Source organism: Cricetulus griseus, chromosome 6, assembly GCF_003668045.3.
Source record: "Cricetulus griseus strain 17A/GY chromosome 6, alternate assembly CriGri-PICRH-1.0, whole genome shotgun sequence".
Lineage (NCBI taxonomy): Eukaryota > Metazoa > Chordata > Mammalia > Rodentia > Cricetidae > Cricetulus > Cricetulus griseus.
Genome location: NC_048599.1, coordinates 15,469,293 through 15,497,114, shown reverse-complemented (window position 1 = coordinate 15,497,114; position 27,822 = coordinate 15,469,293). Strand labels below are relative to the sequence as shown.

The following is a 27,822-nucleotide window of genomic DNA, read 5'->3' as shown; positions in this document are numbered from 1 at the left end:
AGAGAGAGAGAGAGAGAGAGAGAGAGAGAGAGAGAGAGAGAGAGAGCTGGTTTGTACTAAAACCGCAAAAAGCCTACTCCTTTAATGGTTCCCAAGAGGCAGTCATCCCCATTTTATAGAGAGAGACAATGAATAACGGAAGGTTCAAACCTGCACTCTGCTTCTTCTAGACGACTCTACCCACGACTCCTCTTTGCAGCGCTGCCCCAGGCCTTGCTGACCTATGGCATTCCCGCAAGGCAAGGTGGGAGATGCCGGCCACCTGCGCTTTTCCCCCCCGCCTGAGGACTCCCAGGTGGGTGGGGCTGGGCGCTGGGATTGGCTTGCAGGCCTGGTAAAGGCAAGGGCCTGACGGAGGCAGGCAGCACAACTGTTAGAGCCGGGCAGCAGCCACCATCACGATTGCCAGGCCCAGTGCTGGAGCTGCTTGGTGACCCGTTTCTGGGTGCCCTGAACACCATGGACCCCGGTGGCCAGGCCTGCGCACTCTCTTCACTCTATGTGGGCGATCTGCACCCCGATGTAACTGAAGCTATGCTCTATGAGATGTTCTCCCCCATCGGCACTATTCTGTCCATCCGCGTGTGTCGCGACGTGGCCACCCGGCGCTCCCTGGGCTATGCCTACATCAACTTCCAGCAGCCTGCGGACGGTGAGCCCCAGAGAAGAGTAAAGCCTTGCTTTTAACATCCTTGGGCAAAATAATGTCCTTTTGATAACTACCATCCTGAACTGGAAGGTTTTATTTCAAATAACTTCTCTCAGCTGAGTAATAGTGATTTTCTCTTTTAGGCAGAAATGGGCCTGTACCTGATTGTGGATATTTAGTATTACATATCCTAGCAGGGGAAGAAGGGCAGCCTGTTTCCATCTTCTGTATCACAGTTAGGGAAACAGAGGCCCAGAGACTGGTATATTGGAAGGCAGGCATCCAGAGAATTGGCGATTGTTGCTGGCTGTTGCTGGGTGGCTTTGGTGTTGAACAGACCTGGATTAGGAATCCAGGATCTGTGTGACACTGGGCCAATGGCTCAACCATTCTGAGCTCAGTTGCCTAAATGGAAGGAAAACTGGAATTCTGCCTCCATTCAAAAGTGGCTATCTTAGAAATTGACAGCACCTGGAAGGAGGCTGCCCAAAGCCTTGCAGGTGGAGAGAGAGTAGGGAAGCCTTGGGTTCCTGCCCTCCAGCATAGCCTGACATGGGGTCTACACCAGGTGCCTCACCTTCCTGATTCTGGAAAAGCTGCCTCCTCTCTGCTGTGTTGGCCACTGTCGGAGTGAAAGGATTGCTTTGTAATTGTCAGCTGAGCATGTCTGGGCTTCTGCTGAGAATAGAGGACAAGGGTTAAAAGCCATGGGTTTTGCAGGAGCTGTCACTAGGTAGGACCTACCTTGGTGAGACCAAGGCCTGTTCCTCAGTAGCATTAAGGATGGGGAACTGGAGTGTGAAGGACCATTTGGGACACTGTATGTACTCTTCAAGTGACAGCCTGTGAACCACTCCAGAAAAGTAACCAAGAATTGGCCTCCCCCGACTACGGGGAAGCCATGGCAGGAAAATGAATTTGAGGCCAGAATGGGCTATGTATTGAGACCCTGTCTCAAAATGAAGGAAGACCCCGTAGTTCAGGCCTCCTGAGTTGAGAGGTTCCCAGAGTCCAGAGTGTTCTCTCCCTCTCCTATACCCCACTTCTGCCTCCTCTTGCCTCTCTGCCAGGCCCATGAGTGAAACAGGACCTGACCCTCTGGGACAGTCCACAGATGGGAGATCTGAACTGTAGGATTTTGTTCCTGACTGGGTCTGTTGGCCCTGGATGAAAAGTACAGACTTCTGTGCTCGCTATACTGTGTTCCTTCTGCCTCTGTAGCGGAAACAGGCAGCACATTATCTTCAAGAGCAGGCTGTCAGAGTAGATGGATGGTGGGCTGAGGTGGCTTGACACACCCTCATTTACCAAACACCGACTCCCCGTGTAGTACAAAATTCAAGTACCATTCATTGCATGCTTTGTTTCCCAACCTGCCTGACCGCCCAGCAGTTGGTGCCATTGCTTCAGTTAAGTACGGGAGAAAGGTACCACCATCATCTCCTTACTTCACAGGTGGGGATGAGGGACTGTCGAGGGGTGTTTGCTTCCCCTTCCTTTACATGCTCCTCCGTGAAATGTCCATTACAAGGCTAGAATAATAGCCTGGGTCTGCCCTTCCAAGCCTCAGTCTCCCCATCTCTAAGATGGGACCCATACTACTTGCTGAGAGTTGATCTTTCCAGAATGTCTGGGGAGTACCATGTACACAAATTCTCTCAGCTTTAATCCATTGCAGTCTCCAGGCTCATAGCTCAAGTGAGACCCAGATTGTGGCTTTCCTTTCCTAGTAAGCACCATGGAGACTCAGGGTCACGAATGTCATCTCACTCACCCCTTTCTCTCCTTGCCTCCTCCCCAGCGGAAAGGGCACTCGACACCATGAACTTTGAGATGATCAAAGGCCAGCCCATCCGTATCATGTGGTCCCACCGAGACCCAGGGCTTCGAAAGTCTGGTATGGGCAACATCTTTATCAAAAACTTGGAGAATTCCATTGACAACAAGGCCCTCTATGACACCTTCTCCACCTTCGGGAGCATCCTCTCTTCTAAGGTGGGTGTGCCCCTCTAGGAGAGTCAGTTGGTGTCAGATACCTTGGTGGTAGAGGGATACCAACCAGCACCGCATTCACAGGCTTTGGGTACAGCAGGTTTTGTCTTCTTAGAACCATTAGGCACACACCCGTCGTGTCCCCCCCCCTCTCAGCCCAGCACCCAATAGCCAACTCATGGAATAATCATCTTAGCTCATGGCTGTCAATACCACTGTTTATTTAGTGTATAATTCTGAATTGGTGATTTGGGTTGAGCTCAGTTGGAGAGCACTTCTGGCTTTGGTTGGGTTCTCTCCCAGGCTACCTGAGCCTGAATGGAACTCTCAGGAGGCCCTTTGGGCTTGGGAGGCTGTCACCTGAAACATCTGGGGTTTCCTGTGTGGTCTTCCATGCTCCTGCAGGCTAGCCCAGGTCTTTCTCACAGCTGTGTCAGGTCTCAGAAAACTGGAAGTAGAAACTCACCAGGCTACCTATAACTTGAGCTCAGGATCGGGACGGGACCCCTTTATTCCTCCTGTTCTCGATAGACCAAAGCCAGTCACACACCAATCCACATTTGAGCGAGGGGGTGGTTAACAGCAACCACAAAACAGAATTAAGTGTCTGGTTAGGATAAAGTTATTAATTGGGGACACTGTAGCAATCGGCAGACACATCTTGCTTCTGGTTTCCCTTGCTGCTGGAGATGGAACCAACCTATCACTGAGTGTCATGCCCAACCCCCACCACATCTTGGTTTTAAGAAGTGTCTCACATTAGAACATAAAGTCCATCTGAGCGTCGTCATTATTTCTAGTCACTGCTGTGTCTCCGAGTTTTCCTTTGTGTTCAGTTTTCCACATCCATGTGGACACTGAATTTGCCCCCATTGTGACATGCAGTAAGTACTGGGTGGATTATGATTTGAGGAGGGTTCTGATTAGTTCTCCGACCTTATATATGAGGCTGCGAAGGACTAGAGTCTTTACAGCAGGCCACTGTGTGCTGGGTGGAGGGCTAGAGCTTGGGTGTTGTGTCCTGGATGTCACTGAGATGGCCGATTGGGTCCTCAGAGGTCTCTGGAGGGACAAAGGCAGAGGAACCATAATCTCTGGGCTTGAGCCCTTCCTGAACACTGCTCTGAGCCCCCTGCAGTCCGTAAGCTCTCAGATGGGCCCTTCCACCTTCCCTGTGAATAGGGCCTGTCTGCCACTCAGAGGAGTAGACTGACCCTGAGTTGTGATCTGTACTAAGAGAGAGACAATAGCTCCTCACTTTGATAACCAGTCGGGGGAAGAAGCTGTGGGGTCAGTTCTTACATACTGTTAGCATATTGTCTTTCTGTGTGCTTGGCTGTCTGCCTCTGTAGCCACTCTGGATTCCTCTGTACCACCCCTTAACGTGTCCCCAGGAGGCTTCCTGAGTCCTCAGAGGTTTGGAGCAGAAAGATTGCTTGTCTGCAGTCAGCTCTGTACATGGATGGGTTAACATTAAAAGCTTTGGGTTTAGTGGGGTGTTAGTAGCGCACGCCTTTAGTCCCAGCACTTGGGAGGCAGAGGTGGGTGGAGCTCTGTGAGTTCAAGGCCAGCCTGAAGTTCCAGTACAGAGAAGCCCAGAGAAAGCAAACAAACAAAAAAGCTTTGGGTTTGATTTTGTGTTTTGTTGTTTGTTTGTTTGTTTTCCAGACAGGGTTTCTCTACGTAGCTTTGCAGACCAGGCTGGCCTTGAACTCACAGAGATCCACCTGCCTCTACCTCCAGTGCTGGGATTAAAGGCCTGGGCCACCACCACCTGGCTGGTTTTCAGGTTTTTTGTTTTGTTTTGAGACAGGGTTTCTCTGTGTGGCCCTGGCTGTCCTGGCACTCACTCTGTAGACCAGGCTGGCCTCGAACTCTGAGATCCACCTGCCTCTGTCTGAGTGTTGGGATTAATGTGCCACCACCACCTAGTTCTTCTTTTTTTTTTTAATTTTTTTTTTTGAGGCAAGGTCTTTCTTAGTCCTGGCTGGCCTTGAGTTAGTATGGCTATGTAGTACAACTACCCTCAAACTCAAAGCAGTTTTTCCTGCCTCACAGTCTCCTGTGTGCCACTGTGCCTGGCTTTAGAGTCATTTTGAACTAGTGGGTTCAATTTACCCAATTAACTGAAACAGATTGAGCAGGGGGAAGTGTGTCTTTCCCCTTCTTCAGGCCTTGAGTCCTCTAGGCTACTAAAGACTGGATAGCAACTTTCGTGTGACACCGCAAGTCCTTGTAGGCCTTGGGAAGCTCTGCTGTGAGCTTGGTTAGGAACAAGGTCCCTACAAGGAGGTCCCTACCTCCACTCCAGTGATCTTGGCTGGAATTGGTAGGAATGACTGGAAATTGGGTTCACAGGGAAGACTGAGGTTCTCATGGAGTCAGGGGCCCAGAAAGGAGGGAGCCATTAGACCAATCAGGAAAGATCAATGTAGCACCATGGGAAGAACACATGATCTGAGTCAGGTCACCCAAGTGCAAAGCCAGCTGCATAGCAACAAGGCAATATAATACATCGGGTCAGAAAGAGGACTCTCAAGGCCAGATGTCCTGAGTTCAAAGACTGTCATTTCCTGACTCTGTACCCTGCACCTACTTTGGCTTCCTTGAGAAGGGGCCATGGTAGCACTCCCTTCTTAGGGCTATGGGGAGATTTGTGCAGCGTATGCAAAGGTACCCTGGGACATGAAACATCTATATGAACACGCAACAATTCTGAAATTGCTACTGAATGGTGGACCTTGGACCAGTCATTTATCCTAATTTTCCCACTGGATCTCAGAAGTTAAGAATTGCCTGGAAATCTTCTCCTGGAACATGTAACAAGATAAGTATACGTCTTTAGCTGGTGATGGATCCAGAGAGTGTGTGTGTGTGTGGGGGGGTGGTGTCAACATGGCTAAGTCTGAAAGGGCTGACCTTGACTAAAAGTGAAAAGGCCCTGCTTGGGAGGTAGAGAGGTAGAGGAGTGTGTGATGGGTATGAGGTTGAGGATTGGATTTATTTTATGTATGTGTTTGTGCCTGCTTGTCTCTGTGGACATTATGTGCAGGCAATACCCCTGAAGGCCAGAAGAGGGCATTGGAGTCCCTGGAACTAAAGTTACTTGATGTGACCTCTCCAATATGAAGTTAAACTCAGGTCCTCTGCAAGAGCAGCAGTGCTCATAGCCACAGAACCATCTCCCCAGCTCCATGCAGGATTTGTTGTGCAGGGCCCATCAGAGGATCCTCAGCCTGTCAAACTGACAGACTCCTCTGCGTGGCTGAAGCCGTTGGAAGTTAAAGGGACCTAGCTAGTCACAGTTGAGTTTTGGGAAGAGCATCCCAAAATTGGCATGGAGATAGAGGAGTGGACAGTGCCACTGAGCTGAGCCAGGTGGTGGTTCCAGGAAATTGAGGTCATAATGACCTTAAAAATGGGGCCTAAGGCTTTAATTCAAGTTTACTAAGAGTTGAGACCCATCTCAACTCCAGGTATATTTTTGTTCTCCATTTCTGCCCTTTCAACCTGAGTCATATGCATTATTGAACAGGTTTGGAGTGTTCTGTTGCAACACTGAGGTGAGTTTGTTGTTGGCATAGAATAGGAATTGGTAAAAATTCAAACAATATTAGGGCTGGGTATGGTGGCGCACGCCTTTAATCCCAGCACTTGGGAGACAGAGGCAGGTAGATCTCTGTGAGTTTGAGGCCAGCCTGGTCTACAGAGTGAGTTCCAGAACAGCTCGGGCTGCTACAAAGAGAAACCCTGTCTCGAAAATCCCCTCCTCTAAAAAAAAAAAAATTAAAAAGCAATATAGAAGAAAAGAAACTAAAAAAATAAGGCTCTGTCCTTTCCATCTCTGGTGTCCCCAGGAATAATCACTGTCAGTAGTTTTGTGAGGTGGGCACCTGCACACACTTGTAATCTAGCACTTGCAAACTTGAGGCAGGAGGATTTCAAGTTTGAAACCAGCCTGGCCTACAAAGTAAGATCCTACCTCAAAAATCCCCCAAACATACAAAAGCCATCTAAAACAGGTGTGTGTGTGTGTGTGTGTGTGTGTGTGTGTGTGTGTGTGTGTGTGTGTGTGTGTGTGTTTCAAAACTTCCTATTTGTAGATCCCCTTTAACCCAAATAGGCTTGGTTTCTGCCTGTCCCTTAGTTATCTCTTTCAAGTAACCATCAGCCTAATAACCCACCGCATTCTCTTCAGCTTTGTGTGCAGTAGACCAGGAAAAGTGTACACAGCTTCTATCACTAGCCTTCCCTGGGATGCTCACAGTATCTCCACTTGCAGTCAGGATGGGGGCAGCTGTGGGGTTGAAATCCTAAGTCCTCTCCATCTTGTGCTGTCACCTCAAGCAAATGGGTTGGTCTCTCTAAACTTCATTCTCCAAATCTAAACTGGGGCTGTTATGAGGTTAAATCTCAGTCTCCCCCACCCACCAGATGAAACCCAAGGTCTAGTGCCTGTTAGCAAAGGCTGTCACTGAGCTCCATCTACACAGCTGTCTTTTATACTCACCGACAAGCATTTATGTACTGGTCATTACCCCTCTGTCTTTGTTTTCTCCCTGAAGTCCCTGTCGGGTGATCTCTCTGTCCTTCCTCCCTGTGACCCAGGTAGTATATAACGAACACGGATCTCGGGGCTTCGGCTTTGTGCATTTTGAGACCCATGAGGCTGCCCAGAAGGCCATCAACACCATGAATGGGATGTTGCTGAATGACCGAAAAGTGTGAGTTTCCAGCCCTGGTGGGAGGGCAGAGGCTGAAGGGGCAGAATTGTGGAGTCAGGGGTGTCGTCGTTTCTACAACTGTCTAGTGGGCATGAGTGTTCCACTCTTCCTTGGAGTGTGACCTTGGGTGAATGGCTCAACCTCTCAGGGACTTTCCTTGTGTAAAACTGTGGGAGTGTGTGGGCATCAAAGCAGTATTCCGAACCAAGGATGGGAATTCTAGGCGGAGCAGCTGATGGCCAAATCATCGAGGGGCTTGATGACTTCATCCATTTTTCAGTGTCGGTATGGCTGCTGTTTCTTTCCTCTGTCTTGTGTGCTGTTCCATGGGATCTGGTGGCAGACAGGAAGGCAGGTACATGTTTGGACAAGCAGCATGCCTGTCAGAATTTGGTATCATCCCACTTTACAGGTGGGAAAACTGTGCCGCAGACTGGGAGAGAAACCTGCCTTGGGCTTCTCCTTTCCACATTTGGAATCTGTCCATCTGGTGGCCCAGCCACCACGTTCAGTGCTGTGCAGGGAAGGCAGGTTTTTTTTTGTGTGTGTGTGTGTGTTTTTTTGTTTTTCTTTTTTCTTTTTGACACAGGGGCCTCATACTATACAGCTGGAGATGATCTTGAACTCCCCAGCCTCCTGCCTCCACCTCCCAAATACTAAAATTATATGTGTGAGCGACTAGCCTTGACTAAAGGGGCAACTTTTGAGATGCTGGTTATTTGATCTGGAGTTTCTCTGGGGAGGGTGCTGTGTACTGATCTTACTGTTTTGTTCTGAGATTCCCTGGATTCACAGATGTTAAGCAACCACTTTTCTGCATTCTGACGCTTGGTGTTCAACCCTTGGTGTCTGCTCCAACTTACTTATGATACATGTGCTCCATATACCACCTGCCTTTCTTTTTTTGTTTGTTTGGGTTTTTTTTTCAGGCAGGGTTTCTCTGTAGCTTTGGAGCCTGTCCTGGAACTAGCTCTTGTAGACCAGGCTGGTCTTGAACTCACAGAGATCTGCCTGCCTCTGCCTCCCCAGTGCTGGGATTAAAGGCATGAGCCACCAACACCCTGCCACCACCTGCCTTTCTTATGCCTGGCATTTGTTAACTGAGGATTTTTTTCAGCCAAGTGCAGTGGTGTGTTCCTGTAGTCCTGGCTACTGGGGAGGCTGAGGCAGGAGGATTACTTGAGTTCAGGAGTTTCACGGACTTCTGGATGGCATAACAAGATTCTCATATTCTCTTTCTCTCTCTCTGAAAAATGATTCTTGGATGTGTTTTTGTAAACTTAAACATTTCTAGATTTTTCTTCTCCTTTTTGGCTGTGCTTGGAATTAAATTAGGGGCTCACACGTGCTAGGCAAGCACTCTACCACCACCAAGCTATATTCCTAGCCCAGAAACTCCAGATTTTTTTCAGAAACATTAAAAAAATTTAAAACAATCTTTTTTAAAAAAAATTTTACGTACCAATCCCAGTACCCTCTCCCTTCCCTCCTCCTGCACCCCCCATCCCACCTCCATCTACTCCTTAGAGAAGGTGAGGCCTCCCATGAGGGAAACTCCAGATTTAAAATGAATGTCATATTTAAATATATCAGTCCATCTTCCCCCATTTCCAGTGATCCTGACACTGACCATGTCTCAATAGCTCACCCTTGCTTCTCTGGTACTCTCTATGCTTGTTAAATGAATAATTAAAGCCCCCATGGTGTGACTGGGACCCTAGATTTACAGAAATAAACCCTGGGGCTCAGAGAGGTTCAGTAACTTGCTTAGGATCACACGTCTAGGCAACTGCAATGAGGATCCAAGCTTGTGTCCACTTCCAAACGCGTGCTCTTCTCTCTTCTTTCCCGTGCTCTAGAGCATCCACTCTGTGTGCATTTGTCCCTAGATTAACGTTCTTGTAAGCTCATGCAAGGTGGAGCTCTGGAATATAGCTTCTTGCCTGTTGAAAACTGCTGGGCTCTGGACACATTCCATGGAGTGTGACCCTGCCAAGGTTCCCAACAACAGACAGGAAACTGAGGATAGCAATCGGTCCAGTTGGCCCAGACTGGGATGGAGGGGTGATGAACCTGGGCTTTTACTCTGTTGATGTGTCCACAGCTTCGTGGGCCACTTCAAGTCTCGACAAAAGCGGGAGGCAGAGCTGGGGGCTCGGGCCCTGGGATTCACCAACGTCTACGTGAAGAACCTGCACATGGACATGGATGAGCAGGGCCTCCAGGACCTCTTCTCCCAGTTTGGTGGGCATGCTCCCCAAAGGAGGAGGGGGACACTATTGTTCTTCTCCCATGCCCAGGTCTGGTGGGAGGAGGGCTTCCCTAGGAAGAAAGGAAGCACTCTGGTCCTTTTCCCCAACTCCCTGCTAAGCCAGTTTGGTCCTTCCTAGGAAAGATGCAGAGTGTGAAGGTGATGAGAGATAGCAATGGCCAATCCAGGGGCTTCGGCTTTGTCAACTTTGAGAAGCATGAGGAAGCCCAGAAGGTAGGTGCCTCCATGGACCTGCTCCAGTAAAGAGGCACAAAGCCAGGACTGGGAAACCAGAAGATCAGGAGCGGGCCTGCAAGTGGAGGGCAAGAAAGCTCCCTCCCCTGGCTCAGGATGCAAGGATCAAAGGCTCTAGCATTATCTTTTTGTGTTGGCTTCTAAGCCTAGAAGTTCAAATAGAAGTTCCAAGAATTGAACATTTAAGTGGGGAAAGTCCTCACTATGTGTAAATATTTACTAATAACTGACCTCTTTTTTTTTAAAAGATATGCTTATTTATTATGTATACAGTGTTCTGCCTGCATGCCTAAGGACCAGAAGAGGGCATCAGATTCCACTGTAGATGGTTGTGAGCCGCCATGTGGTTGCTGGGGATTGAACTCAGGACCTCTGGAGGAGCAGCCAGTGGTCTAAACCTCTGAGCCATCTCTGCAGCCCAATAACTGACTTCTTCTTCTTCTTTTTTTTTTTTTTTTTTTTCGTTTTTTGAGATAGGGTTTCTCTGTGTAGTTTTGGAGCCTATCCTGGCACTTGCTCTGGAGACCAGGCTGGCCTCGAACTCACAGAGATCCGCCTGCCTCTGCCTCCCGAGTGCTGGGATTAAAGAACTGACTTCTTTTTTAAGAAGCCTCTTCCCCCTCAAATATTTCTCCCCATACTGGTTAAAAAAAAAAAATCCTGAACACTGAGTCAGTGTGCACTTGGATCTGACTTCCACTGCTTTCTGTGAACAGACAATGGGAATTCAGTTCTCCAAGTGGATTACAGAGAGAACCTGCTTGGTTTCTCAGTGTTCTGAGAAGATGGAGGATTTTACGCCATCTAACAGGTTTATGCCATTTAAGAGAAGAAAAAGCTTGGGGCTGGAAAGCTGGCTCAGTGGTTAAGAACACTTGTTGCTCTCCCAGAGGCCAGTGAGTTCAACTCCCAGCACCTACATCAAGCAGCTTACAACTGACTGTAACTCTAGCTCTGGGGGTCTGATGCCCTCTTGTGATCCTCTTAAACACTTACCCACAGGTGGCATACTCATACAGTTAGACACCATGCACATAAATAAAAAAGTCTTTTTTAATGTTTGAAAAAAAAAAAAAAGATTAAGGCAGCTGAGAGATGGCACAGTGGTTAAGAGCACTGGCTGCTCTTACGGAAGACCCAGGTTCAATTCCCAGCACCCATATGGCAGCTCACAACTATCTGTAATTCCAGTTCCAGGGGATCTGGACACCCTCTTTGGGCCCCCCGGGCACCATACACAGACACGAATGCAAAAACTTAGACACATAAAAAAACAAAATAACTTTGAAGAAATTTTAAAGATATTTTTAAAAAGAAAAATCAGGATTGAAGTGCAAATGTTTCTAAAAATCTTTAGAAAGCCTTCATGGTTATAAAAAAAGAATTGTTGGCCGAGGGTTGGTGGCGCATGCCTTTAATCCCAGGACGGGGGTGGAGGAGCAGAGACAGGCAGATCTCTGTAAGTTCAAGGCCAGCCTGGTCTACAGAGTGAGTCCTAGGACAGCCAGAGCTACACAGTGAAACTCTGTCTCGAAAAAAACAAAAGGAAAAAAAGAATTGTTCTGTATTATATACTATAACATGAAGGATGCCATTTTAGAAGAATGATGTTTGTTGTTTTGTTCAAATTAGCCCATGTTGTAGCATTAGAATAGGGTTAGCTTATTTTATAATAGGTCTTCTAGGACAGTTTGAAGTTCACAGCAAAACTGAATAGATGGCATGGGTCGTCCATACGCCTGTCACCTCTTGCATGTAAGCCTCCCCCATCATCAGTGTCCCCACCAGAGTGGGCCTCCCCATTTGTCTCAATGATGAACCTACTTTGGCCCATGCACCATTGTCACCGAATGTCCCTAGTGTACAGTAGGGACATTCTTGATGTTGTTCACTCTCTGGTTTGGATGGAGGTAGAAGTTTACGGAGCGTGTTTTCACCCTCTAAGCCTGTGCTCCGTCTAGCTTTTCCAATATTCTAGCCCTCGAAGATTTTCTCTGGCCTCGTAGCTCTGCCTTTCCCGGAATGTTACTTGGATAGAGTTGGATGGCATGTATCCTTTACTGTTTGGCTGCTTTCAGTGTAATGTGCATTTAAATACGGAACTTGAGAGACCCAAGTTTAGTTCCCAGCCCTCATGTTAGGAGGCATATAACCCCCTGTAACTCCAGCTCTGGGGGATCTGATGTCCTCTTCTGGCCTCTGTGGGCACTTGCACACAAGTACTCATACCCACACCCAGATAAATACACCTACACAAACTTTTAAAAAAACTTAATTTTTATTTATCTTTATATGGAGAGAGAATTAGATCTCATTACAGATGGTGTGAGTCACCATGTGGTTGCTGGGAATTGAACTCAGGACCTCTGGAAGAGCAGCCACTGCTCTTAACCACTGAGCCATCTCTTCAGCCCCTAAAAACTTAAATTTTTTAATTTGGAAAACTTAACATTAATTCTGAGTTATGTGTTTGGGTTTTTCTTTTCTTTTTATTTGAGACAGAGTCTCAGCGTATAGCCCTAGCCAGCCTTGTCAGAGAGTAGACCAAACTAGCCTTGTACTTACTGAATTCCTCTGCTCCTGTCTCATGAATGTTAGGGTTTACAGGCATGTTGTCACCACACAGGGTTCTGTATTCTGTTTTTCAAAATAAAAATGCAATGAAAAATTTAAACCCCACAATTTACTCTAGAGTCTTGTGCCATTTCTTTAAAAAGTGGTTGTCCTGTAAGAGGCCTTTCCCTGATATTTATTCCCAGCTAGAAGACCAGCCTAGTTGTAGGTGGCCTCCTCTGGCCCCAAAGGCAAAATGAGCGATGGGGCCACATCCTGATGGTTGACCGTGTGCCCTCCTCCTGCCTTCCAGGCCGTGGACCACATGAATGGGAAGGAAGTGAGAGGGCAGCTGCTGTATGTGGGCCGGGCCCAGAAGCGGGCAGAGCGGCAGAGCGAGCTGAAGCGCAGGTTTGAACAGGTGAAGCAGGAGCGGCAGAACCGCTACCAGGTGAGGCCAGGCCTCGCGAAAGGAAAGCTGCGGCTGCTGTCTGAAGCTGGGGGGGAGGGGCACTCGGATGTGAGTCCTTCCTATAGCCACCCGACTTCTAGAAACATGGCTCAGGGCTGGAATCAGATGGGGTAGACGTCACCGCCTGGCTTGTGACAGAGGAGAGGTGGCACATAACTGGACCACAAAGGGCTGTTTGGAATGCTGTCAGCTTTAGTTAGAATAATCCTTCGTGTGCCCAATACCTGCTACACCCTCCAATGGTGAACAAGAATGCCCTACATATTTCCAAATGCCTCCGGAGGACATCCTATTCTGGGGTGAGAATAATTAGGCCAAATAAGCTACAACCAGAAGTTGGAATGTTATTTAGTCATTAAAGTTACATTAAATTGTGGCTCAGTCAGCAAAGTGCTTGCTGTGCAAACATGAGAACTTGAGTTTGACCCCCACTACCCACATAAGAACTGGGAAGGGCAGCACACAACTTAATACAAGTACTGGGAGAGACAGGTAGGTCCCTCGGGCTGTGACCCACCAGGCTAGCCTAACTGGTGATCCCCAACTCCCAACGAACTGAAGAGATCAAGTCTCAAAAAACAAGGAGTGATTGAGGAAGACGTCCAAGGTCAACCTCTGGCCTCTGCATATGCACATACACAAAAGTTCCCGTTAAGTTAGTTGTTGCTTTTTAAGATGTATTTACGTGTATGAGTGTTTGCCTGAATGCATGTAAGTCACTGTGTATATGCCTGCTACCTGTGGAGGTCAGAAGAGGGCATCACATCCTTTGGAACCTGAGTCATAGATTATTGGCAGCCATCATGCATGCTCCAGGAACTGAACCCAGGTCCACTGCAAACGCAAGTGCTCTTAACTGCTGAGTCATCTCTCCATCTCCTTGTCATCATCTTTTTTTTTTTCAAGACAGTGTTTCTCTGGATTTCCTGGAACTTGCTTTGTAGACCAGGCTGGCCTCAAACTCACAGAGATCCATCTGGCTTTGCGTCCCGAGTGCTGGGATTAAAGGGGTGTGCCACCAGCTGGCCCTTGTCATCTTTTTTGAGACAGTGTCTCACTATATAGTTCTGGTTAGCCCGGAATTCACTATGTAGAGCAGGCTGACCATGGTTCTATCTCTCTCTCTCTCTCTCTTTCTCTCTGTATGTCTCTCTGTCTCTCTTTCTCTGTCTGTCTGTCTGTCTGTCTCTCTCATGCTGGGATTACGGTTGTAAGCCACCACATCCTACAAGTTAATTAATTAAGCTTAATAGTATATATCAGTGCAGTGTAACTTTTTAGAGATGAACCCCTCTAAATTTTTTTTTTTTTTTTGGTTTTTCGAGACAGGGTTTCTCTGCGTAGCTTTGGAGCCTATCCTAGCACTCACTCTGGAGACCAGGCTGGCCTCGAACTCACAGAGATCCACCTGCCTCTGCCTCCCGAGTGCTGGGATTAAAGGCGTGTGCCACCAACACCTGGCTTCCCTCTAAATTTTTTAAATACAAATTTTAGATTTTATGGAGAATGTACATGGTATGTATGCATGCATATATACTCTCTTGTAATGCATCCACGTGTAATAGTTGCCAGTGAGAGACAGCTTTCTATTCACTGCCGGGACACTTGACAATGTCTAGAACTTTCAGCTACCATATTTCGGGGGTGGGGGACATTCTGGCAAACAACCTATGGTGGGCAACACAGTTCATATGACAAAGAACTGTCACAAAAGGCCGTGCTGCAGTTTTTGACATCTCTAAGACAGGGATTAAAGTTTCCTTATCTTAGGGTTGATGTATGAAAGGGCTTAGAGTGGTGTCTTGTGTCGTGTAAGATAATACCTCAGAAGGCAGATGGTAGAGTGGCAGCTATCCTATACTCTGTGACTAAAGCACAATTGGCCCGACAGGAGTTTTGCCTACAGCTGTTCACCCAGCCTTCCAGAGAACTGTGTGGCTGAGCTCTGAGCCTCACAGCCTGCTGTAGGTAGGTCTGAGACCTCCTTCTGTGGCCCCTGTGTGTGGAATGAGAGGCTAGGATCTGTGCAGGTGTGTGGGAGCAGTTGTGGGCCTTACACATTATGGGGGCTGCAGTAACTGGGGATGGGCAGCTGAGTAGTTACATGAGACTGGGGCCAGCATGTCTCTTGTGGCCCTGTCAGCCGCTGACCTCACCCCAGGCAGTCTGGGAAGGGGCACCGAGCAGTATCCCTTCTTCCAGGGTGTAAACCTTTATGTAAAGAACTTGGATGACTCCATTAATGATGAGAGGTTGAAGGAAGTTTTCTCTGCCTATGGAGTGATCACCAGTGCCAAGGTGAGGACTGCAGCACTCTCTGCCCTGCCCTTCACGCTTTCCCCCTTCATAGCCCCCAGCTTCTCACCCCTGCACAACCCCCAGCCTCTTGCTTGACTTCCAGGCACTTTGGGTTGAGTTCCTCTTTCTGGCTCTGGCTAACACCTTTGGAGATCCACTAGCAGTCTTGTCTGGATTGGATGGGAAGAAATCAAACGTATAATCTAGCTGGAGGGCTGGGTTTGATGCACTATAACCTTGTTTTATTAAACAAACATCCTACTATGTCAGGTTCCAGAAATTTATATTGTTTCTGGGCCTCAGTTTACTCATCTGGAAAAGGAGACAGCCGGGATATCACTCATCACTCTTCCCTCATTCTTCCTTGTTTGTTGAGTACTAGCTGTGTGCCCAATCCTGTGAAGTACCTCAGATGTGACAAAGGGCCATTCTGTTCAGCAATTCCATGACTGCGAAGGAGGCTTAGAGTCCATGTCTCATTCACAAAATGAAGGTGCAGTTTGGACTGTGTGCTTCTCGGCCCTGGCTTCTCATCTGGGTCAGACAAGACACATGTACAATTCTGAGGGCATGACCTGAACATTTAACTTTTTTTACTTAAAATTTTACTACATTTTATTATGTATGTGTATGTACACACATGCCCAGAGTTCAGAGGTCAGCCTGTGGGAGTCGGTTTTCTTCCTTCCACTGTGTGGTCCTGAGGGATCTAACTCAGGTCATCAGGCCTGGCAGCAAGTGCCTTTACCTGCTTGCTGAGCCAGCTCTTTTATAAATCCCCAGGGACATTTGGCTTTATAAAAGCAGCCCAGGTGGTTGTCAGATGGCCCGATATTCATTCATTTCATGCCAGGCTCTGTGGCAAGCATATACAGATAACCAAGCCATGGTCTGTGCTTTGAAGACTTCATGGCCTAGTGATAAGGTCAGATGCATCACTGTTGTGAGATAGGAGGCCTGGACTGGGGCGAGCTCAGTTGCTAAAGTGCTTGCTTTGCTGGCACGAGGACCTGAGTTCTATCCTAAGGACACAGGTAAAACAAAAGGCCAGGTGTGGCTCTGTGTGCGGTGGTGCAGCACCACGTGCAGTGGTTTGGTGCTGTGTGAGGTGGTGCAGCTCTGTGTGCAGTGGTGCAGCTCTGTGTGAGGTGGTGCAGCTCTGTGTGCAGTGGTGCAGCTCTGTGTGCGGTGGTGCAGCACTGTGTGAGGTGGTTTGGTGCTGTGTGTGGTGGTTTGGTGCTGTGCATGGTGATTTGGTGCTGTGCATGATGGTTTGGTGCTGTGCGTGGTGGTTTGGTGCTGTGCATGATGGTTTGGTGCTGTGCGTGGTGGTTTGGTGCTGTGTGAGGTGGTTTGGTGCTGTGTGTGGTGGTGCAGTGCTATGCACTGTAATCCCAGACAGGCACACTACTGGAGCTTGCTGGTCAGTCGGTCTCTCCAACTTGAGATCCTGTTACAAAACAAAGGTGGATACCACTTAAGAAATGATACCTGTGGTTGTCCTCTGTTAACCTGCACACACATGAACATGTGTTTCTGCACTCGAGCACACACGCAGATGATGGCAGGCAGTGCTGGAGACAGAGATGCAGGGGCTCAATGGCACAGGAGGTGGCTCCTGGAGGAAGTAGAAATGACCTTTGACTCAACTATGAGAAGATAGGGAACGGGTAGGAAGAGGTTGTATAGTGGGGGTATAAATATATTTATGCAGGTCAGAAGAGGGCACCAAATCTCATTATAGATGGTTTTGAGCCACCACGTGGTTGCTGGGAATTGAACTCAGGACCTCTGGAAGAGCAGCCAGTGCTCTTAATCTCTGAACCATCTCTCCAGCCCTCGATTTATCTAACTATATATATTTCCTATTTTATACAAAATATAAAAATCAAATGAGTGAAGGAAAATACATTGTCTACTGTAAATAAGCCATTGCGAAGTTGACAGTAAATTCCACTCAAGTCTTAGATTTACTAACTTTATCGTTCCCTTTTAAAAACTATCTGCTAGCAGAAGCTCTTAACAATATTTTTGCATCAAAACTTCTGGTTCCTGGGTGGGAGAAATGACTCAATGGGTAAGAGCGCTTGCTGTACAAACATGAAGATCTGAGTTCAAATCCTCATAACCTATGTAAAAACCTAACTCTGCTCATGTATGTGTTTGTAACCCTAGTGCTATGTTGAGTAGAGCCCGGAGGATGGGTGGGGCCTTGCTGGCTACCAGCCTAGCTTCAGGTACAGGGAGAGATTCTGTCTCTCAGGAATAAGGTAGAGAGCGATAGAGCAGGGCGTCAAACATCCTTCTTCAGTGTGCACACAACACACACACACACACTCATATACATATGTGTGTGTGCATGCAGTGACATCTGGTCCTGATGAGCTTTTAGTTCCCTTCTAAGAATAATTTGCAAAGAATAAAATCTATAAGATTGTCAGAAGCCCAGTTATATTGAAATCTAATTATCAAAATATTAAAGCAACAACACTGTGTGCTGCGTTGTTAATGCGTTAAGCTAAGATCCATCACAATACCAGTGAGAATAAATAACACACTAAGATCAACATCAGTATGACATAAAAATATTTGATTTCACCAGCCAGTCACAGGCAATGCTGATTCTGCTATGTTTATTTTTTTATTGCCCATCTTTGAACTGAAGAAATAAAGACACTGTTGCACAATTCTATCAATGCCCCTTGTTTCAGTTCTACAACCAAGAGGTGAGTGAGGCAGTTTGAGAGTCACTATGTCCCAGCATGAACTCTACTGAGGCAGTTGTTTAAAGAGACTGTTGTGTCTTTAAAGGGACTGTTGTGTCTCCGGCCTAAAAAGGGTCAAGAATATATTATACATCTGATCTGGGAGTGGGGGAGGCGTTGGTGGTGCATGCCTTTAATCCCAGCACTTGGGAGGCAGAGGCAGGCGGCTCTCTGTGAGTTTGAGGCCAGCCTGGTCTACAGAGCGAGTGCCAGGATAGGCTCCAAAGCTACACAGAGAAACCCTGTCTCGAAAAACCAAAAAAAAAAAAACCAAAAAAAAAAACAAAAACACACACACACACACAGAAATACATCTGATCTGGGAAGTGATGGAAGATATTTAATTAAAAAGATATTTAATTAATCTGCTGGGCAGTGGTAGCACAGGCCTTTAATCCTAGCACTTACGAGGCAGAGGCAGGCAGATCTCTGAGTTTGAGGCCAGCAGTCTGGTCTACAGAGTGAGTGCCAGGACAGGCTCCAAAGCTACAGAGAAACCCTGTCTCAAAAAACAAAACAAACAGGGCTGGAGAGATGGCTCAGAGGTTAAGAGCACTGACTGCTCTTCCAGAGGTCCTGAGTTCAATTCCCAGCAACCACATGGTGGCTCACAACCATCTGTAATGAGATCTGGTGCCCTCTTCTGGTGTGCAGATATATATGGAAGCAGATTGTTGTATACATAATAAAGAAATAAAATCTTAAAAAAGAAAAAAACAGTTGCAATCAAGGCAAAGCCTGAAGTTGGGATAGTAGCATTGTAGTTGGCAGAAGCTAATGGTAGCATAGTCAACAGCAGTGAGGGACGACTAGGTCTGAGATACATAGCAATCTCTGTTTTTCTTTTCTTTTTTGATTGGGGGGATGTCAGGTAGGAGACAAGGTCTCACTGTCTAACTAGGATGGGTTTGAACTCAGCATATAGCACAGGCTGGTTTTGAACTCACAGTGCTCCTCTTGCCTCAACCTCCTGAGTGCTGGAGATAGAGGTGTGCACCACCACACCTTGCTTCTTTGTACCGCTCTTTAAGCTTTTCTGGAAGTCTACAGTGACTCCAAAATAATAAGTTATTGTAAAAGGAGAGCTGGAAAATTCTTGAAAATTTCTGAAGAACCTGGCCTCACACCTTGAGGAAGAGTAGAGATCGCCAGATTGTCTCAAGTCCTGGTTGTGTTTGAGGCATCAGGTAGGTGGCCTTGGACAAGTTCCTCTTGAGTCACCCATTTTCTCCTGTAAAGGGGAAACTCTGTTGCCTCCCTCCCTAATCAGGAGTCTGGATATGAGCCACAAAGACTGGTGATGTGTGTGGCGTACAGTAGGCCTCAGTAAATGAGGGGTGCATGGTCAGTTCCTCTCTCACAGCATGTCACAGGATCTGCTCAATGGTGGATGTGGTCCCAGAGGAGAGGCATGTATTCCAGGAGTCTTGCTTCTCTGTACCCAGCAACACTTGTCTTGTCTTGCTTTTAGGTGATGACAGAAAGTAGCCACAGCAAGGGCTTTGGCTTTGTCTGCTTTTCCTCTCCAGAAGAGGCAACAAAGGCTGTGACAGAGATGAATGGGCGCATCGTGGGCACTAAGCCTCTGTATGTGGCCCTGGCACAGCGCAAGGAGGAGCGGAAGGCCATCTTGACCAACCAGTATAGGCGGCAGCTCTCTCGCCCTGTCTTGAGCTCCTTCCAGCAGCCTACCAACTACTTACTGTCTGCTGTATCCCAGGTGACAGTATGCCTACAGCTCCTGCAGGGGGTGGAACGTCACAAATATAGGTTCTGTTGAAAACACCTCGGGCAGGCTGCTCCCATCCCATCTTTAAAGGGGCAAAGCATGCTGTCTTGTTTTCCAGTCTGTGTGAGATTCCTGAGTGCTGTGTGGAAGGGGCTCTGTGGTTAAGTGAGGTTGGGAAGTCTTATATTAAGAACTGAAGCCTAAAGCTGGGCAGTGGTAGTACATGTCTTTAATCCCAGCATTCAAGAGGCAGAGGTGGGTGGATCTTTGTGAGTTCAAGGCCAGCCTGGTCTGCGGAGTAGGTTCCAGGACAGCCAAGGCTACACAGAGAAACCCATCTCAAAAAAAAAAAAAAAGTATTGAAACCTCAATTACTTTATTGTATCCATTATCTTCTCCAGTTATTGGCTCTCTCTTAAGCAGCCATAGTGCCTGTGGTATTTTCCCAACTCAGATAGCTGCTCACACACATTAGCAGGGCCTGGCTGTTCATGTTCTGAGGAGTACGGCTAAGGGAATGACATCTTAGAACTTAAAGCAGTAGAAAGATATGCGTGATTGAAGATCACTGACTTGCTAACATCCTTTAGCAATTGGTTATGCTTGTACAAACTGGAGTAAGTGACATACTTTATCTAGGTTACTGGACTTGAACGAGGAACAATGGTTGAAATAAGTCTGTGAGGCCAGGCGGTGGTGGCAAGCACCTTTAATCCCAGAACTTGGGAGGCAGAGGCAGGCAGATCTCTGTGAGTTCGAGGCCAGCCTGGTCTACAAGATCAAGTGCCAGGACAGGCTCCAAATACACAGAGAAACCCTGTCTCAAAAAAAAAAAAAGAAAAAAAAAAAAAGAAAAAGAAAAGGAAAGGAAAAAGAAAGAAAAAAGAAATCTGTGGACTTGCTCTGAGGGCATTAGGGATAAAGGACACCCTGAGATGGGAGAACGGAGCCTTCAGGAGCCTTCATGTTAGCTTTGTAGGCCTGAGCTGTCTCCTGCAGGGGATACTGTGGTTCTTGTGATGGCAGCCCTGAAAAGATACAAAGCTCCTCTCACCTTGCGCCCTCTTCCCCCACAGTCTACAGCACAGGCTGTGTACTATGGTTCTGGCTCCATGGCTCCGATGCAACCTGACCCCAGGTGGGCAGTCCAGCCACATGGACCGTCGTGTAAGTAATCCAGTCCTGCTACCTTCAGCCAGGCTTGTGGGTGTGAGCCTCAAGAGAAAAGGCAATGTATAACTACGGGGTCAAGCCTGGCTTTGCGTTTCTCGGTGTTGGTTACTTCACTCCCCTGAGCCTCAGTTACCCCTTCCCAACTTGGGACCAGATGAAATGTGTATGAAGCACTGTGACAAGGACACACAGTGTGGCCATTGTCAGTTATCTCCAAAGGCTACTCTGATTTGTGGCTGAAAATTCTTGCAGAGCAGAGGAAAATAAAAAGTGAAATCCTTTTGTCTAAATTATTGGTGAATGGCTGAGAGCCAAGCTTACACTCAGTCTCTTGGGACTAAAGTGAAAGATCCGAATTTCGGGGCCTGGGGGAACATGAACTGGTTTTGTCATTGCAGATTTCTATACACCCTCCCTAAGAGTCCTTGGTGTAGGTAGGTAAAATTGACTGGCTCTTTCTCTGCTGTGAATGTCTAGTTTCTCCCCAACCCTGGGAACTTCAGGTCACAGTGTGCTACTTTGATCATCACCCCAAACCTCTCTCTGTTTTTCTCTGTGCTATAAGCTACCTGCCCTCCAGCTGCCTCAGTGGTGCAGCCTCTAGGCACGATGCAGCACCCCCGCGTTCACCTCAACAATGCCAGCCAGGCCTCCAGCCAGGTGCCTCACACACAGAGAGTAGGTGAGTGTGAGTGAGCAAGGCCAGGATCCGGAATGGAAGGGTGTCAGTGGGCGACACAAAGTCTTAACACTGGGGTTGGCAGCGGAGGGCAGTTTAGACCAGCTCCATAATGACGCTGCTTTCTTGATGAGCCAGGTCAGCTTTGGAGGCTGTCTGTGACATAAATGTTAGCATGACATCCAGCCCTTGGGAGTCACTTTGTGTCCCTTGCTGATTGCTATCTTTCCTGACTTAATCTGTAAAGTTGGGCCCATTTTGCTGTGAGGGTTGGTGAGTTCACAGATGGGAGACTTGAATCTTAGCAAGTATTGAAGCTGCGGTGGCTTGAAGACATGCTTATCTATTGGCCAGTACCCTCACGTCTCTGTGCTGGCCCTGTGCTCAGCACAGGGGTTCTCTGGGGATTCTGCATGAAGGAACCAGATAAAGTCTCTGGTCTTATGTTATTGCCAGGCGTCAACATGCACATTCATTGCTATATTTTTCAACTAGCCTTTGAAAGTATACACAATGTAAAATTTACTGCTTTACTATTTTTTAAAGTTTTATTTTATGTGCAAAAGTGTTTGCTTCCATCAATATATGTGCAATATATGAGGGACCCACAGAGGTCAGAAGAGGGTGTTGGATACCCTGGAACTAGAGTTACAGTCAGTTGCATGTTGGGTGCTTGGAACTGAACCCCAGTATTCTGCAAGAACAATGAGAGAGAGTTTCAGTACTTTTTTCTTTTATGTTCATGTTTTGCCTGCATGTATGTCTGTGTGAAGGTGTCAGAAGCCCTGGAATTGGAGTTACAGACAGGTGCAAATATGGGTGTATGTGGGTGCTGGGAATAGAACCCGGGTCCTCTGGAAGAGCAGTCAGTGCTCTTAACCACTGAGCCATCTCTCCAGCTCCCCCAGAGCTTTACTCTTTTTAAGTTAGTTTAGTTTCATACAATATATTCACATTGTAGAGTATGAACTTCAGCATTTTCCTCCATCATCTTTAAAAATGTTTTCGCTTGTAAAACTGAATGTCCCACTAGCCATAGTTCTTCATTTTGTCCCTTCTAGCCCCTGGAAAGACCACCATTCCATTACTGGCTCTTTGAATTTTCAGTAGCTCTTAGCCAAAAGGCTGAGCAGCAATTGTCTTTATGAATTTGAGTATGGTTACTTCATGTGAGTGGAGTCAGACTACCAGACCTTTGTGACTAGCTTTCACCAGCACAGTGTCCCCAGGATTCAGTGGTGTCCTAGCATGCCCCAGTTTCCTGCAGATGTAGATTTTGGTTATGCATTCAGGTGCTGGTGAACACACAGATGGCTTCCACCTGTGAGCTCTTGGACATGAACTGCTACTATGAATGCTGGCAGACACCTTGCAGATATCTCCTGAGACCCTGCTTCCAACTCTTTTGAGTGCATATCCAGAACTGAGATTACTGGATGTGTTGACTCTTTAATTTTTTTCAGGAACCCTCATAATGTTTTTTTTTTGTTTGTTTGTTTATTTTGGTTTTTCAAGACAGGGTTTCTCTGTGGCTTTGGAGGCTGGAGGCTGTCCTGGAACTTGCTCTGTAGACCAGGCTGGCCTCGAACTCACAGAGATCAGTCTGTCCCTTACCTCCAGCAGTGCTGGTATTAAAGGTGTGCACCACCAACGCCTGGCCATATTGTATTTTTATAGTTGCTGTATACCTGACATTCTTGTCTACAGTATACAAAGGCTTCATTTTCTTACTGCTCCACCAAACTTCCTATCTGTTTTTTTCTAAGTGGCTATTTGAAACATCATCTTCTTTTTCTTTCTCTTTCTTTCTTTCTTTCTTTCTTTCTTTCTTTCTTTCTTTCTTTCTTTCTTTCTTTTTTTTTCTTTTTTTACAGTCAACATTGGTACCCAGACTACAGGATCAGGTGGGGAGGGATGCTCTATTCCAGGTCAACCTCTCCTGACCCATAGAGGATCTTCAGCTGTACACAGTGCCCATGGGGTAAGACTGCCTACTCACTGTGGGCTCTAGGTATCCTGGCTCATAACTTTGCTTTTCTTGGCTTATAAAATTTCATTTACTAATATGTGCAATCAGTCAAAGATCATCCCTACTAACTGAGGGGAAAGGAACTATGGTCACATTTTATTTACTGGTTACAAACTTTTTTGTCTAGATTATTATCAAAATGAAAATTGAACTTTCTGTAAGTATCAGGAGAAGGAATTCTAAGAATATGCTGAGTTTCAGATTAAGCTTCAAAATAGGAGTAAAAATGTTTATTATAATTAAACAAAGGCTATCTCTGTATCTCCCTACACCCCCCCCCAAAGGTTTCATATTCAATGTTATTGAAACATGGCTAGGATGTCAGTGTGTCTCATTCCAATGATTTTTTTTGCAAAATGAACAACAGTCTTTTAAATAGCAACAATGCTTTAAAAGTTAGCAAGATTAAGAGGGCTGAAGGAGGAGGCAAGAATTCTAGGCCAGCCTAGGTTACCTAGTGAGTTCTAGGCCATCCAGGGCTATGTAGATCTTGTCTCAACACAGGCAGACATACACCATCGAGATGTTTGCCTACTGCTGATGTGTTCATAAAGCACTCTATTGGGTGCAAAGTGATTAGTGAAATGTGGCTCTCAAGTGACAGTGTTTTGTTTGTTTGTTTTTCTTTTATTTTTTATTTTTTCCCCGAGACAGGTTTTCTCTGTGGCTTTGGAGATTGTCCTGGAACTAGCTCTTGTAGACAAGGCTGATTTCGAACTCACAGAGATCCGCCTGCCTCTGCCTCCCAAGTGCTGGGATTAAAGGCCTGCACCCCCCTAGAGGGGGCATGACAGTGGTTTTGAAAGGGCCTTCTTTGTTGGCTCCCAGCATCTCTGCTTGACCATAACTGTCTTCTAGTCCATGCCCTTGCTAGGGATTCTCTATCCCACCCAGCTGTGCACAGATTGCTCCCCTCTTCCACTTTCCCGGAGGTTTATGTTCACCCGATGGGGTAAGTGTGTGAGGCCTTTCCAGTCCATGTGGCTAAGGAATGTGTTCCTGGCACCATGTGCAGGTCCAGGAGCCGGCTGTGTATGTCCCTGGCCATCAGCCTCTGACTGTGTCCATGCTGGCTGCTGCGCCCCTGCATGAGCAGAAACAAATGATTGGTGAGTGGCTGGCTCTCCTGTCCTGGGGAAGGTGGGAGGGCTGAGAGCTGCCTAGCCTGCTGGGAATAGCTTGAGTGAGGACAGACTTGGGAACAAGGTCTAGTTTCCTCACTGAGGTAGGAGGTGGTTTCACCCCAGCTGCCTCTTTCTAAGCCTTTGTCCTCTTGTCTTACAGTACTAGTGGGTTGATGCTCCCAAGGCCTTTTCCAGCCTGGTATCTGACTCTGACTTTAGTTGGGAGATACCTGGATATGGGATCAGGGCCAAGAAGCAGAGTAGGAGAATGCCCTTGGGTTCCTACTGGGAGATGGGGGTCCAGGATGTCATTACATGTCTCCATACCTCTTCCAGGGGGAAGCCCTGGTCACATTTCATCTGTTTCCTGGTGCCTGGTGCAGGGGATGGGAATAACCATGTGCTGGGTTGACACAGGTGGTTCCCTCTGGACTCTGAGCTCCAAGTGCAGCCCCTCTCCAGCCCTAGAGTTTCTGACAGGCTCCCATAAGAGATGGCACTAATGGGGCTTGGGGAGATTGCTCAGTAGGTACGAGTGCTTCCTGTGTAAGCTTGAGGACTTGAGTTTGGATCTCTAGCATCCATATAAAATCTGGCCATGGCTATGCATGCCTATAACTCAAGAGTTGGGGGATGGAGACAGGAAGATGGATGCTAGGAACTTGGTGGCCAACCCACCTAGATGACCCACCAGCTTCAGGGTCAGTGAGAGATGCTGTGTCCGGGGAATAAGGTGGAGAGTGATGGAACAGGACACCTGGCCTCCATGCGCACACATGCAGGTGTGCACACACACACACACATGAATGTGATGTTACTAAGGTTGGAATGAATGAGCAACTTGCTCCTGGTCGGCACACTCTTCACTTCGTGGCCATGAAGACCTGAGCCCCTTCACTGAAGGTCCTCATCGACGCTACGCCACTGTTGCCTTAGCTTACCTACTAGACTTTGTCGCTTTATGACCCCCCCCTTAGCACAAGAAAATTACAGAGGCCTCATGTAGGCTCAATTGGCTTTTGTCTGTAAACACTGTCATTCCTTTATGGGGAGACCTTTCTATTCCCACTTAAGCACCCCCATCCTGGAGTGTTCCTCCATGCATTGGGCAGAGAAGAACAAGATGGGCAGACACCAGAAGTAGGTTGTCATGGTGGAAAGTAAATTTATGCTGTGTTTGTCTCCCACACCTCAAAGTCTCAAGTTGAGCCTTACATCCTGTCTGGAATCCCAATATGTTCAGTGAGAACCACTTCTCACAAAAGGAACCAACAGTCTTGAAACTCAACTGACTTTGCTGCAGATTCCTTTACATATAATATTCTACTTGGCCCTTCAGATTGTCCTCTAAGGTGGGTTTGCTATGCCCACTTTATAGAGGGGGAAAGAGAAGTTTTCAGGAAGGTTAAATGACATAGCTTGCTTGGGGTGACAGGTTCTAGGACAAGATACCAGATGCCCTCATTGCTGCACTCTGTGATACCCCCACTCCTGGGTGCTGGGCTTTGAGGCAGGTGTGTGCATAAGCTATGAGGTTGTTCCACACAGGGGAGCGTCTCTACTCCCTCATCCAGGACACCTGCGCCCCACTGACTGGCAAGATCACGGGCATGCTGCTGGAGATGGACAACCTGGAGCTTCTGTTATTGCTGGAGTCCCCAGAGTCCCTCCATGCCAAGGCAGGTGGAGGCTGGGAAGCAGCACAGCAAGGAGCAAGTCCTGTTATTCTTTTGTTTAAAAAGAAGAAAAGAGAAATGCTGAGACATGAGACATAAGACTAAAAGTTTACTATAAGGCCCGGCAGAATGGGGAGACTAAGAAGAGGAACAGGGTAATGGCTGACCGCCATGGCCGGTCGCCATAGAGAGACAGAGAGCATAGGTGGGAGACAGAGGAAACAGAGAGAGGGAACAGAGAGAACAGAGAGCGTAAATGGGCAGGGGCCTATCTTTTAAAGGGGTCCTCTGTATCTGCGTGCAGACTTAGTTCCCATGGAACCTTGGGCTGACCAGGGTACTGCCTGTTCCACCAGGTAACAGGGGCAGGCCAGCATAATGCCTGAACCTTTCATGTCCCAGCTTGGTTATGGCGGCCGACGTCAGTCTGCTGGATTGAGGGTTCACAACTTCAGTCCCTCCACAGACAAGCTCTGGGTAGCTCCCTAGTGAAGCTTTGGTACTCGTAGCTGTGTTCTGACTGGACAGAGTGGTGTCCAGCAGTGGTACCTCTATTTGCCAAGGTAGCAGTAGGGCTGGGATCTTGTGAGCAGCAGAGCATGAGGGCTCCACGAATCCTTTATCATGCTGAGGCAAGTGAAATCATGGCTCTTCCGGGGCCCTACCGGGCGGCAGAATTAAGCCCCTCTTCTCTCTTGGTCCCATAGATAGAAGAGGCTGTGGCAGTGTTGCGGGCGCATCAGGAAATGGAGTCAGCCAAAGGCAACAGGAACTGAACACAGCGGGTGGCTGGAGGCGGGAGAACCCACGACCGAGCAGCTGAGCTCTTCTCAGGAGACCCTGTAGAGACTGACACCCAAAAACTCACTGTGATGTGTTGGTGACTTTGTCTGAAGCGCCAAGGAATTCGGTGAAGTTGACCCGAGTCTTAGGAGATACACACAGCGACAAGTGTTCTCATGCCAGCTGCCCTGCTGGGCCTCGGGGTTTCCGGCCTGGCTTTGTGCTGCCCGTCTGAAGGCCTGGTCTACTGTGAGGTAGTCCACCTACTTATGTCTTACATACTTTGGGAACACTTTTTTTCCTTCCCCCACTGAAAATGGAACCCTCACTCTTTTGACTGCCAAGTACAGCATTTCTGCTCTTGGTTCTAAGTCCTGTGAACTCTAACTTATTTCCTAATCGGCCTCTCTGTTCTTGAGCTCTAGAGGTGTAATGAAGGCTGGGCGCACAGTCCACTGCTAATCTTTTTCCTTTGTATATTAAAAAATGTTGCAAAATCTGTCTTGTCTCCCAGGAGGCTTTCTTGTGCCTGAGGGAGGGTGGCGGCAGAGAAAAAGATTTTTTCTGTTTCTCTGTGGCTTTGAAGGCTTCCTGGAAGTAGCTCATGTAGATCAGGCTGGTCTCAAACTCACAGAGATCCGCCTGCCTCTGCCTCCTGAGTGCTGGGATT

General features: G+C 47.5%; 1 protein-coding gene across 1 annotated transcript; it reads left to right on the top strand.

The window, feature by feature from the left end:
- Positions 1 to 27,653, top strand: Pabpc1l (poly(A) binding protein cytoplasmic 1 like). The gene is made up of 14 exons (XM_027423478.2): positions 1 to 652; positions 2,451 to 2,644; positions 7,250 to 7,365; positions 9,470 to 9,609; positions 9,756 to 9,850; positions 12,738 to 12,875; positions 15,099 to 15,194; positions 19,431 to 19,679; positions 20,765 to 20,855; positions 21,427 to 21,543; positions 23,415 to 23,521; positions 24,585 to 24,678; positions 26,242 to 26,372; positions 27,077 to 27,653. The coding sequence occupies exons 1-14, from the start codon at positions 460 to 462 to the stop codon at positions 27,143 to 27,145; spliced, it is 1,830 nt and encodes a 609-aa protein (XP_027279279.1). The 5' UTR covers positions 1 to 459; the 3' UTR covers positions 27,146 to 27,653.
- Positions 27,654 to 27,822: the final 169 nt, after the last annotated feature.